Source organism: Gopherus evgoodei, chromosome 4, assembly GCF_007399415.2.
Source record: "Gopherus evgoodei ecotype Sinaloan lineage chromosome 4, rGopEvg1_v1.p, whole genome shotgun sequence".
Classification (NCBI taxonomy): domain Eukaryota; kingdom Metazoa; phylum Chordata; order Testudines; family Testudinidae; genus Gopherus; species Gopherus evgoodei.
Window position 1 is genome coordinate 45,019,797 of NC_044325.1, and position 13,762 is coordinate 45,033,558.

General features: G+C 49.6%; 1 protein-coding gene across 1 annotated transcript; it reads right to left on the reverse strand.

Moving 5' to 3' along the window:
* Nucleotides 1–706: 706 nt before the first annotated feature.
* On the reverse strand, nucleotides 707–8,778 carry BATF (basic leucine zipper ATF-like transcription factor). The gene is made up of 3 exons (XM_030562289.1): nucleotides 8,413–8,778; nucleotides 5,715–5,819; nucleotides 707–1,348 (listed from the first exon to the last, which is right to left on the reverse strand). The coding sequence occupies exons 1-3, from the start codon at nucleotides 8,476–8,478 to the stop codon at nucleotides 1,139–1,141; spliced, it is 381 nt and encodes a 126-aa protein (XP_030418149.1). The 5' UTR covers nucleotides 8,479–8,778; the 3' UTR covers nucleotides 707–1,138.
* Between the last annotated feature and the right edge of the window lie 4,984 nt (nucleotides 8,779–13,762).

Sequence of the window (13,762 nt, forward strand, 5' to 3'; positions counted from 1 at the left end):
TTCTTACCCCTCTTGCAAAGCTGCAGACAGCGCCCCCTGCTGGGAGAACACTGCTGCTGTTATTCCTTAAAGTAGGCAGTAATTTTGAGAATGGCCAAACACTAATTTACGGTAGCAACGGTTTGCAGAGGCAGGCTGCACACAGAACTGTGCATAGGTCTGGGGCACATGGGTAGCCAGCTCCCTGACTGGTGTGTGTGTCTGCTGCAGATACAGTCCATATTGTTATCTGTACCTTTGTGTTTCTGTCATGACAGAGCCAGCAAGGATCTTTAGTGAAAGAATTTGGTCTGCAGGCAGCTGAGAGCTGGGGGAGCCAGCAGAGAAGTGAGTTGTAACTGTGTATGTACAGGTACCAGTGTTAGCAGCCAGTCTCATCCCTGCAGCGCTGAGGAATAGATCTCCCACAGGAAAGGCCAAAAGATACAACAAACACATAAATGGCCCTTCCTTATCCTTCCTGGTCCAGAGAGAGGGCAGAGACATGCCAGCCCCTCTGTTACACATTGACAAAAGGCGCTGTTGTCTGGATTAGACATTAGCATAGCTTCTCCAGTCCCAGGTCCCCGCTGCTTCATATGGAGCTGTTCCCCAGAATTTCTAGTGTAGTCTTCCCCGTTTTCTGCCACGCTCAATGTGTAATGTGGAATCTCAGGGGAGGCCAGGCCAGGTTTTTAAAGAAAGTGTTAAACATTTTACTCTTTATTTTTTTAAAAATAAACCAGTCTCCCCCGCTACCCCATGGCCCCTCATTCCCAGCACTCCTCTCCTGGGAGCACTCACTGGTGAAGTCTCCAGCTGACTGCTCACATGGAGACAGGGTTCCTGTGTCACATAGACCCATGCGAGGGTCCCAGTGCAAACAACAGAACAGGGATTGGTGCCAATTTGCAAACGCTTCCCTTCTCTCTTGATCTGAGATTTAACCTCCCTGAAGATGCCTCCTGGTGTTCTGCCATATCTGCACCGGGGCCAACTCCTAGACATGTGACCCTGGGCCTGGCCCAGTAGACGCTTGAAGGAGGGGAAGGAATAGCTGTAACAGTCCATGTCCCTCCTGTGAACCAAAGAGTGAGCCCCGTGGGCTCTCTGATTTCCATTTGTGGAGCCTGCAGGCTGCGTGTCCTTGTGGCTGGGCTCAGTGCTGGAAGCGTGGGGAGCTGATGTGGGGCTGGTGGAAGGAATGTGTGGCATACAGCACCTCCGGGGGTGGTTGGGGCACCGTGGTCAGGATGGAGCAGAGGGGCTCATGGGAGCTCAGCATTGAGGTGAAATGCTTCATTTCTTCTGTCAGCTGCTTGATCTCCCTGCGCAGGGCAGCGTTCTGCCTCTCCAGGTCCTCGCTCTCCTGAGGGCACAAAAGCAGCAGGGGCTAGATTAGTGTTCTGCCTGCAGAGCCATCACAGGGGTGGGGGGAATTCTGGGAGGAAAACTGGCAGAGCAGTATGTCCAGAGGGAGTGGGGGGTAAGAGATGATATCTCGGCAGAGCAGCAGCCGGAGGACAACTGGGTTAATGCTCAAACTGCAGGGGGAGTTGGCTCCCATCTATGTTATTATTATACTCTGATATTGCTTGGTGCCAAAAGCAACCAGTTGAGGACCCCATTATGCCGGGCACTGGACACAAATATAGGAAAATGACAGTCCCTTGCCCCAAAGAATTTACAGTCCAGGAAACCAAGATAACAGTGGATAAGACAAATAAGCAGGGGGGCGGATGGGGGAACAGAGTAGAATGTACACACTTCTCAGCCAGTCAGGAGCAGTGATCACAATTCGCCCCCTGCCTAACAATTCACAGGTTGCAGTTTACTGTGTGCTTTACAAAAGAGACAAGTTTGAGGAGGGGCTTGAAAGAAGACAAGGGGATGGCTTTTCTGATCTATCTGTCTGTCTGTCTATCAGCATCTTTCAAGTGTCTGGCTGTCACTGCAGTATCTCAGTGCTGCTGGGAGCAGTTGGAGCTATCTCAGTAGGGTGACCAGATGTCCTGATTTTATAGGGACAGTCCCAATATTTGGGGCTTTTTTTTTATATGGGCTCCTATTACCCCCCAGCCCCTGTCCTGATTTTTCACACTTGCTATCTGGTCACCCTATGCCTCAGGGAAGGGACTGGGGGTATCTGGGTGGGGGGAAAGAGGTCAGAGCCCTTCATCTCACTACCCCGGAGAGTTTCCACAGTGACATATTTCCTGTAAATTCAAAGCGGCGCTGTGTCTGGGCAACTCCCACCCCACCCCCTAGCCAGCCAGGGGTCCTGCCACGGAGCCAGTGACATTCTCAGCCCTCAGCCACACTCTCTCCCCAGCAGCTGCTTACGAGAAGTGACAGCAGCACCAGCACGTTCCCCGCCCAGGCACTCACAGCTCCCTCTCACGCACACACCTCCCAGGCCACATCCCGACCTGAGGCAGATTGGCCTGGGGGGAGGGGATGATAAATAACCGCCGTTATTATCAGAAATAACCAGAAAACCACCTGTCACAGGAAACCTGTCATTGCCATGGTAAGACAAGACTCACTGCTTCCTGCCGGCGCCTGGGGAAACCAGACGTATGGCAGGGAGGGGGAGGTACATTGATGTGACAGAAAGAAAGAGGGAAACTGAGGCCTCAGAAGAAAAAAATGAATAATAATAGTGATGATGATGTACAGTCCTGCCTAATGGTACTCAAAACACATGACAGACTGTATGCACCTCTCCTGAAATGCAGCCCTCACTAACATGGAACACCTCAGCCACTGAACAGCACTCCGCAATGCTACTCAACCATTTGAAACAGGACCTGAAGAATCCTATGTCCAGCTGAAACCACAGTGGGGATTTGGAGAGACAGAAAGCTGGAACCTAGGTTGAAATTTAGCCAGGCTACTGGGGCACTGAGACTCTATGGACAGTGCTATGAGATCTTGAATGACTGTTTACCATGCTCTATGGCCCCCAAGGGCTAAATAGCTACCCAGCTAGCCACTCATCCAAAACAAAGCAGCATGCCACATCTCTGATCACCCCACTGGGATTGCTAGTGGCAGGAACCTGATTTATAAAGGTCCCTATTGCCTCAGTATTAGGGCACCTTGCACTAGTTAAAATAAACCCACCATTAGATATTAACTGCCACAACAGGACCTTGCAGAAGGGAGAGGGATCTCTCAGATCACTGGGTCCCACACAGCCTAATGCTTCACAGATCTTAACCAACTCCACACTCATCAGCTGACAAGAAGGCAGTGTGGGGAGTTTGGGAGTTATAGGCTCTTAATGACTCACACCACTCGAGCAACAAGCCACTCTGTTCTGCACCAGTTAAAACTTCTGGATCCTTTTAAAGTGATTACAGTGGCCTGAACTGACCATTGACACTGGAAAGTCCTGCTTCCAAGAAGCACTTTCACAGCCACTATGCCTATCAGATAAAAAGCATTTGGGGATCCATTATAATCCAGAGACTGGAAAGTATATTGGCAAAGGTTTGACAGGCATCTCCAGCAAAAAGGTGCAACCCTGTCTCTGTCCCATTCCTCCAGCTCTCTCCCCTACCCATTAGCATCAGTTCTGTCTTATCCAGGTTGATCTTATGCTACTTTGCTCCCATCCATGTCCCCACCTTTGCCAGGTACTAGGAAAACAAAGAGCTTGTAGTGTGAGTGTCATCTGCACCATGGTAAAACTGCAGCCACATGCCTCACTGTCTCCTCCAGCAAGGGGAATGCCTTGGGACACAGTAGGGGAGGGTCCGAGGAGAGGAAAAGTCAGTACTCATTCCTGCCCTCTGGAGCCGCTGGGAGAGAAAATAACAAACCCACTGAAAGGCTTTCCAATCTACTGCTGTGAGCTGCAGCAGATTAGTGACTAACCCCCTGATTGTGGTATCACACCACACTGACAGAGCTAACGAAATCAGCATGGACCAGTGTCCACCTCTAAAAGGATTGTTGGCCATGGATAGCGAGGAACACCTTCCCTGTAATGAACCCACTACTAAAGAAGCATTGAGGACACCTGTGCAGTCAGGCTGTGGCAGAAGCTGTTCCAAAACCACTTGCTCAATAATCCTCCCCATAGTGGGGATAGATGGGAGTGTGGAGGCTTCTAAAGTCAAGGGACAGCATCTCAAGCAGAAGCCTGATGACTCCCTGTTTAAAGGGAAGCCTAAGATTTAATTACACAAACTCAGGAGTCACACCCTCCTGTTCTGACACCACTCCCATGCCTGCTACCTGCAGCCAAATACTCAGGGTCCCTGGAAAAGTAGATGCCAAATTCTTTACACTGAGAAAAGTGGCTTTTGGCAGTAAGTGGGAGTCAACAGCCTAACACCTCATTCCCTCCCAACCCCATTGCACAGTCCCAGTGTGGCAATATGGCAAAGAAACAGGGTGAAACTAAGAGAGGCAAGATGTATGCCGGATATCAGGACAGTGCAAAGTATTCAGCTGTGGAGCTCTCTCCCAAGGGAAGGGGTAGGAGCCTCACCATCGGGGACATTTAAAATTAAACAGGACAAAACACTAGTAAGCATACAACGGGGAATTATCCTGCATAGCTGGCAGGCAGTGAACTGGCAGAGACCTAGTGGGGCTTTTCCAGCTCTAGGGCTTGATTCTCCATGGCTTTGCACATTGTATCATCATTTAAACCTATGCACAGCAAACATGAAATGCTACCAAGTCAGAACGGCAGTGTTTTACATGTTCTTTGCATGGATACGAGAGGTGACAAGAAGTGCGAGGTGAGGGAGTGTCAGGCCTTGTGTATTTAGGCTTTTAAAGGATTTTTGAGACAGTCAGAAGAGACTAAAAACGTAATGATAATTTCAGGGCAAGAGGTAAAGTCTTGCCGCAGATTAAAAACTGGGTGCAAAAAGTAGGGCTATGTGGGCAATTTACAGCTCCGAGAGAGGTTGAGAATGGGGTCCCTCAGAAATTAGTCCTAGCGGCATGGTTATTCGCTGTATTTATCAATGAGCTGGAAGGGTGGTAACATTTGCTGATGACACAGAATTAATAAGATTGATCAAGAGTAGGGAGGAATTCCTGGTGGACTCCATAACACTAGGTAACTGGGCAGAGAAAATTCATTGTGGACAAGTGCAAGGGAAAGGTGCATATTGCTGGGTCTGAAATACAGGTGGATGTCACCAGCCAGAGAAGGCATCTGCTGTGTGCACAACAGCAATCAAAACTGCAAATAAAGGGGCCTCACCCCACTCCCACTGCAGCAAGTGGCAAAATTTCCATTGGCGTGCACGGATCAGGATCAGACCCAACGTATTATTACGGAATGGAGAATAATATGGGAAAGAATATACCTCTAACAAAGAGAGGTACATTCCTCATTCCTCCCACCCAACCCAGGACCCTGCGCTCAGCTTCAGCCACCTCATCTCCAAAAGGACGGAAAGAGCAGAAACAAAAGGTCCAGAGAATATGAGGAGGAACCAAGAGGAGAGGCTTCAGCAGAGGTGACTTTCAACAGAGTACACCTGTTCCATTTTGAAGGGAACATCTGGCTGCCCCTGGAAGGAGCGTCCTTCACCTTCTCCATCCAGCTGCTGCTAGAGCTGCCGTCACATGCTATGTTGGCCCATGCTCTTCCTGCCCCTGCCTGAACTGAATGGCTGTGTTGTGTGTTCATCTATGCTAGAACATGTCCTCTTATGTGTGCAAGGTCCCAGTGATCCAGATGGAGAGAGAATGGAAGCTTTTACCAAGTGCAGAGTGTCTGCCTTCTGGGTCTGCCTCTGTCTGCTCTTCTGAGCTGCGATGCGATTCTTCTCCCTCCTCTGAACTTTCCTCATGTCATCAGAAGAATCCTGAAAAATACAGGGCCTGGGAATGACAGAGACATCACCTCCACTATCATAGAGAGGCATGAGGTCAGGGGTACAGGGGCAGAATAGCATCAAGCGAACACTCCTCTCAGCAAAAATTACCGCACTCACTCTTCTGGCCACATAGGCTACGTATCCCTGTCTGACGCACAGCATCAGTGCAAAACCAGGGTAGAGGTGCTCTCCTACTACAAGGATGTATGAGGCACTTAACAGCCACCCCCCTGAGATGTAATTCTAGAAGTTGGACAAGCTGGTAGAACTGGGAAGTGAACTCTGTCTTCATGGTGCAGGCTTGGGTTGTAATCCACAGAACCACAGATGAAAAAAATAAACCTATTGGATCACCCAATCCAACTTCCCCAAAAGCCAGGGCAGGACTGTCCCCTATAAAGCACTTTTTTATTCTTTGTGCAGTAGAGTTTCCAGTGTCCTATGCCAATGGGGCTCCTTACTTCCCCTGGGAGATGATTCCACTGCCTGATTTATCTCACTGCCAAGGAGTCAATCCTGGCATTCAGCTTGCTTTTTGCCTTTCTTCATTTCACTCTCCTACAATTCTATTACTCCTAGTTCCCATATATCACCCTAAATAATTGCCCTTCTACTCTGGGGTCTATCTGTTTCATACATTTGCAGAGTTATGTCCCTGCTTAGCTCAGCTACAGGCTCAGCTTTTTTTATCTTTCCCCCTTACTCAGTCACTACAGACCACTGATTGCTTTGTTTGCTCTTCTCTGAACTCCCTGCATTTCAATGTCTTGCTGCTAATGTGGTATCCAGAACTGGCAGCAATATTCCAGGTCACATTTTCACTGGAGTTATGCAGAGAGGGGGTATGCCCTCCTAGCTCTGGGATGTGAGGTCTCTTTGCTTGAAGATCTCACTCTTCAGCATCATTCAGCAGCCTTTCTGGCATTAATTGTTATTATTTCTTATTTTTATTATTTATTATTATTATGGAAGGTTCTCCGCTGATAACTGATCCTCCCACTCTCTCTGGCAGCTAAAACCTTCATCAGATCCTATCATTTTCTGTCTTCCACTGTAACTGCTGCCTTTCTGTACTCTCTGACACGTACACCACCTCCCTCCTCCGCTTGCAAAATGCAGCCTCTAGAGTTATCTTCCTGAACCATCAGTCTCTCCCTTTTCTTCCTCCCCCAACTTTGTGATATCTCCATTTCCTCAGATTTAAACCTCATATCCTTACCTTCAATTTCCTTCCTCAACCCACCCCAGCCAACATATCCAGCCTAGCCTCTTACCTTATTGCCCCCAACCCTGCACAGGGAAGATCCCAGTCTGGGTACCCCACTTGTCTACTTCCCCCTTGACTGCTGTTAAGCCTCATTCCCTTCAAGACAGAGTGCTCTCCCAAACTCTGTTTGCCCAGCCAACACCATCTACTCAGTGTTTGTCCAGGGCCAGCTTTATGACCCGCGGGGCCTGATTCGAATACCCAGTGGCAGTCCGGGGCTTCGGCGGCACGTCGGCAGTGGGGGGTCCGGTCCAGGTTTTCCGCGGCACCAAAGGACCCCCCCCACTGCTGAAATGCCGCCAAAGACCCCCAGAGCAGACCCTCACTGCCGAAATGCCACCAAAGACCCCTGGAGCGGGGCTCTCTTATGTGTGGAGCCCTTTTAGGAGCAGGGCCCGATTCCAGGGAATCAGGGGAATTGGCCTAAAGCTGGCCCTGTGTTTGTTCGTAAGCTCCTCGGGGGCAAAGTCCCTCATATCTGGTGTCCTGCGCAGCACCATGTGGTTAACAGCTAGCAAAGAATAAAGTACCCAGAAAAGAAGATGGAATCATCTGGGACACATCTTAAGAATAACCCTGTGGCAGGCATGCCACCGGACAGCTGGAGGAACACACAAAAGGGGCCCACTCAAAGAATCCCTCTATACAACAGCACTTAGACAGGGAAACTTATGGGACTTAAATAGAAAATGTGCAGAGAGCAGCCCAGGATAGACAAGGATATTGGAGCCTTGCTCATGCCCTAAGTGATATCTGTTGGCATGGGAAGGATTTGGATTCAGAATGAGATCCTGACCACATGCTGGGGGAGGGCTCAGAGCCCACAACAGGATCTCTTCAGAGCCACTGGTACTTTCACTTTACCAAGCTCCCAGCCTGCTGGATGCCTGGGAGTTTGTGGGGTGGCCCCTGCAAGTCAGAACCAGGCGTTTCAGGTGCCGCCCCTCATGTGGCCTGTGCTAATGTGGTTCCTCTGCAAAAACACTCCTCACGGTGTCCTTTGGTTTTAAGCTTGTTCCTGCATGAGGGCTTCCTGCTTAGCTCTCTGTGGCCTGGTTTACATGGGGGGTTTAGTTTGCACTAACTCAAGCCAGAATGCATTGAAAAAGCTTGCATGAACACAATGCAAATCTTTAAAGTGCAGTAACTCCCTGTTCGCTGCAAATTCTGTACTCCACTTTCAAAGTGGAGTAAGTGCACGGTGGACTAAGTTAGTATGTCCCTCCCCAGGCTGGTTCCTAGAAAGCCCTGCCATTCTGTGCTGTGAAAACACCCCAGGATGGGAGCATTGGTGCAAAAATTTCAAAGTGTTACCTGTTTGCTAGGTGGGGGTGACTGGCTGAAGCTGCTGGAGTCGCTGCTGTCAGAGCTATGGGGCATGACTTGCGTCCCTCTTCCCAGGGCCTCTTCTGCTTCCTCTGTGTCCTTGGTGATCTTGGTTTCCTTTGGCTTTTACTCACCCCTCCCTTCCCCTGCCGTCTTTCCCTCTTTCCCTTGGTTACTTTCTTTGCCTCTTTCCTCGTCCCTCTCTTTGTCACGTTGCTCTCCCTGTGTCACTTTCTCTGCCACTCTGCCCCAGTTCCTCCCTGCACCTCTCTCCTCTCTGTCACTGCACCTTGCAGTGATGTCTAGGTCTTAGGCTCCTGTGGTTTCTCGGAAGCTGCGAGGGACGTAAGCTGAAAGTCACATGGGCGGAAACTTTACGAAGAAGAAAAAAAGTTACATTGAGAAAAAAAAACACACACATCTGGGAAAAACGAGCTTCAAAATAGCTTGAAAAACCCCCGATACCTTCAGGCGGTTTGAGATACAGCGACAAAGTTTCAAAAGAGACAAACAACCAGAGAAAAAAAATCCTAGCCCAAGCTGCAAAATACAGCCCCTCGGAGAGGAGGAGGCGGCGCACAGAGACACAGAAAATGCCAAAGCCGCTCATTTGTAAATGTAGCAAGCAGGGAGTTTGATCACGTGCCAGGTACCCTGGGCTCCCCACCCCATCTGCCAAGCCCAGCTTGGGAAGTTCCCAAACAGACTGAGTTGCAGACCTCCCACCTTCCCAGCCATCCACCCACCAAACAGCTGAGGTCCCCAGAAGTGACGTGGTTTGCAGAGGTCCTGGAGAGGAGACCAGGGCCATTGGCAAGTGCATGCACAGGAGATCTTTTTGTGTAGATGGTTCTGCATCTTTGGTACACAGGCCTCTGAAAGTGCCAAGCCCCCCAGAAGGAGGAACATTGGGAGCAGGGTGGGGACTGCCTTTGACAATCTTAATAGTTTCTGTTAGCCAAAGCTCTCCAAGCACTTTAAAACATTAATTAATTAGCTTCTACTCCCCACTACTATCCTGGGAGGAACATATTATTATCCCAGTTATGTATGCAGGGAGACTGAGGCACATAGACGGGACGTTGCCGTGGTTTCACAGAAAGTCAACAGCAGAGCCAGGAATAAAACCCAGGAGTCCTGACTCCCGGTCCCCACCCCAATCAACCACTAGACTTGAGTCCCTTGTAGAGCTGTGATTAGATCCCAGGAGTCCTGATGCCCAGTCTCCCCTGCCCTAACCATTAAACCATACTTCCTGCCAGAGCTAGGAATAGAACACAGGAGTCCTGACGCCCAACCCCCCTGCTATAACCACTCGTGTAGTAGAAGGGGCCAGAGCCAATGAAGGATACCTGACCAGCATCCCATGTAGGGTTACATGCCCAGAAAGGACACAGTCCCTGCACTCCTTGTTTACTCACAAGTGGGCCATTTTACCAGCCTAAGATGGGAGCGTTTTGCATTGTGATGGTTGATTGTATCTTGGTTTTGTTGTTTTGCACTAAAAACACCATTAAAGCATAAATTCATCATTGGCCCCCATCCATCCCTTCACCAGCTCTGAGCTGCGGCAGGGCTCAGGGTATTTGTGTCACCTTTGTATCTCCTCTACATCAGGCTGGCCAGGGGATACTTCAGTCCCTGGTGCCATTTGGCATAGCCTGAGGGGCCCCAAGGGGCTATTGTGACAGCTGGGAATAGCTGATGTGCAGCAATGCCCCCCAGGAATGCCCTCAAAATACCTCTTGCAGTAGGGACTCCTGAGGGGGTGGCTCCTTAGCCAAAGGAATTACCAAGAGGGTGGCTCACCTAGTTTTATGATCCTTTTATGCCTTCAGACCCAGAGGGACAAAACATTGGGATGAGCTGGGCCCATTTGTCTTTTCTGATTTGCCCTCGCTTCCCTCCCTTTCTTTTCCTCCTCCCCCTTAGTGTCCACTTCCCCGCCCTTGCCAAACCCTTCTCCACTCCTCAGTCTGTCCAAATCTCTCCCCACCATTCTCTCCTCCCTCAGTCAGTCCAGGGCAATGTCAAGCTACCTGAATGGGTAACAAAGCAAGTGGGAAGAATGCAGGAAGGCCAGGGTTAGAATAGAAGAGGCAGCAGGGAAGCATTGAGATTAATGGGGAAGCTGGGATGGGAGGGCAACCTAAGGATAGTGGGGATCCTGCAACTCCAGCCTAAGGGGCATGGGCAGACCTGATTGGGGGTCAGGACTGGAATAGCAGGTGCTGATAGCAGGCAGAGCCCTGGGGATGCTAGAACAGCAGCTGGCCACACTTCTGAGCACTGAGTTCCCTTTGCTTTCTTTAGTTAGGGACATGCTGAGAATCCCCCTAGCAAGGCAGGTCACAGCTGTGGGGTTCCAACATGAGCGCCTGGGTAGAAACGAGTCAGTAATGCAGCGATGTTGTGAGCTTTGGGTTTGCAGATGAATTTTTATTTCCAGCGGCAAAGCAAACCAATGGGAGCAGAGAGCACATGCTGGTGGCTGGCAAGGAAGGCTGCACAACTCAAGGTGGTTACTCCCGGCTTTGGTCATTCATAGACACAACATGCATCCTCTCATGGACAGGTACCAGCGAATGAAAACAAATGTGTAGACAAGACCTCGCTAATTTGTATGGCCCCCACCATCAGAGCATCTGAGCACCTTACGGTCTTTAACATATTAACCCTCCCAACACCCTGGTGTGGTAGAGAAGTGCCAGTGCAGCTTACAGACAGGGAGTGGAGGCACTGAATGTCTAAACTGCAAAAAAATCCATGGCAGCACGTCTCAAAACCCAGCTCAACCGGCTTGGACTCACGGGGCTACAATTAGCAGTGTGGATGCTCTTGTTTGGGCTGGAGCTCAGGCTGTGTGACCACCTCCCCCACCAGCTGGGTTTCAGAGCCCAGGCTGTAGCCTGAGCGAGAACGTCTCCATGCTGTTTTTAGCCCTATCATGTGATCCCCACTAGCCTGAGTCAGTTGACCCGGGCTCTGAAACTCACTGCCACAGGGTTTTTTTGCAGTGTAGACGTACCCTGAAAGAGGAAGGCCTACAGCAGGGGTTCTCAGACTTTTGTACTCACGACCCCTTTCACACAGCAAGCCTCTGAGTGCGACCCTCTTATACATTAAAAACATTTTTTTATATATTTAACACCATTATAAATGCTGGAGGCAAAGCAGGGTTTGAGGTGGAGGCTGACACCTCACGACCTCCTGAGGGGTCCTGACCCCAGTTTGAGAACCCCTGCCCTACAGCTTCCCAAATGGTAGTGGGAAGCCTTGTTTTTCATTTGCTCAACAAGAAGCACCTAGAAGTGGCCTGATTTTCAGAAAGTGCTGAATGCACACTGCCCCTTTCAAAATCAGGACCTTAAAAAGCATCTTATGTTGGGCTCCCACAAACTGGGGCCCACCCACTCAATCACTTTTAAAGAGGTAAGGCCTATGGGATTTACCCAGCATTATAAAGGCAACCTCTGGCAATGCAGGGAACAGAACCCCAGTCTTCTAAGTCCCAGGCTAGTGTCCAAACAACTGAAGCACCCATCTTTTCCAGTACCTGCCTCTCTCCTGTCCTGTGATGTTCTGTCTCCATGGGCCATTGTTTTCCCCAGAGTGGAGCCCTGAATTCCTAATGTGCCAAAGGGGCCCCCACTTCCACAGCTGGTAAGTGTATCTCACAGTCAAGCCAGCCACCAAGGAGACAGAAGCGGGGGAAGGGGGAAGTATATAAACTGGCCTGAAAGATTGAATGAGCAAGAGTAAAACTGAGACAAAGCATGAAAAGCTTGAGTGAGCTTTTCTTTGCATAGCTGACAGGCAGATTCTGCTCTCGGTTACACCACGGTGTGAGTCTAGAGCCATCTCTGTGTCTGCTCGCTGAACATACACTAGCCTAGGTGACAGCACACTTGGCCCCAGTGATTTTCCGAGCTCTCCATCTGGCCAGGCAGCACTGAGGAGTGGAGAATGAAAGTGGAGGTTCTTCTCTGCCTTCTGCACACAAACGGGAACCCTGAGGCTCCACAGTAATGTGCTCAAAAGCCTATTTAATTGATTCCTTTCCTTGCTCTCCCTCACCAACTTCATCCCCATTCCCACCATGCCTTCATAGAACCACAGGGTTAGAAGGGACCACAAGGGTCATCTAGTCTAACGCTCACAAATTCTGAAGTGAGATGGAGGTAACTAATCCTCCCGGTCACTTCAGCTCTAAAAAGATCAGCACCATCCACCCTCCTTGATCTGATCCTCAAAGCTACTCCCTTCCCCTCTATCGAATCCCTCCTCTGCTGTGATGCCATGGGGGCTCAGCCCATTGATGAGGGCTCAAGGGCCAGCTGGGGAGAGTTGTCACTTTATATATTTATAATAATAATAATATTGCCAATGTCTGTACAAATGATATCAGAGTTCAGTTGTCTCTCTCATCCCATATGTCATTGGTCTGCTTAGATGGTAAACTCTTTGGGGCATGGACCAAGTTGTCATGTGTTTGCACAGTGCCCAGCACAATTGTACCTCGATCCAGTGTTGAGCCTGGGGTGTTACTATAATACAAAGATTAAATTATAAATTCCACTTGACTACAGCTGGTGACTAACAGATCAAGCTCTTTGTTCTTCTCTAAATATTCCCACCCAGAAGCTGCACAAACTCTTACACAGAGACAGACACAGGATCTACAAGCCCTTCAGATCACAGCAGTCCTAAGAGCACTCCTTCCTTAGGTAGAAAACATCTTTAACCGTGCTATAGGGCAAATGTGCCAAATTCTTTTCTTCAACAGGCTAATAAGCCCAATGTATACAGGAAATGCAGGAGTCATGGTGCAGTCTGACCTCAGGAAAGCATCTGACACTTTTATCTGATGTTCTCTGAGGGTAACTAGAGGGACGGGGATTCCCTGGAATGAGCAATACAAAACTTGTTAAACACTGACTTGAGAGAATAATTAACCATTGTTTCATGGGAGGAGGTATTGAGCGTGATCCATCCAGAAGGGAGCTACTCTCTGTCCAGCCTTGGTCAATATTTTCATTAACAGCTTTGGGGAGGGAGTGTAGACTCTGAAGGGCAGCGATACCAAGCTGGGAGAGAATCACAAACACTTTGGAGGAACAGATATTAAAATCGTGATCCAGATGAATGGGGGAGAGGGCTGGACATGTGCATTGCCAAGGCTGTGTGTGATTAGGAGGCAGCACATCCTGTACTGTGTGGGACCTCAATACAGGCAGCACCTCTGCTCTGAAGAGGTTGTGCTGGATGCAGGCAATGAGGAAGTTTGCTACCTTGGGTAGTCTGCCTGCCCTTAGCAGAAGCCTGCACTTCAGAACTA

Coding starts and splice junctions, on each gene's coding strand:
- BATF (XM_030562289.1), bottom strand. CDS start 8,478: ATGCCCCATAGCTCTGACAGCAGCGACTCCAGCAGCTTCAGCCAGTCA. Junction 5,820..8,412: donor CACCCCCACCTAGCAAACAG/GTAACACTTTGA, acceptor TGTATTTTTCAG/GATTCTTCTGATGACATGAG. Junction 1,349..5,714: donor AGGCAGACACTCTGCACTTG/GTAAAAGCTTCC, acceptor TTGTGCCCTCAG/GAGAGCGAGGACCTGGAGAG.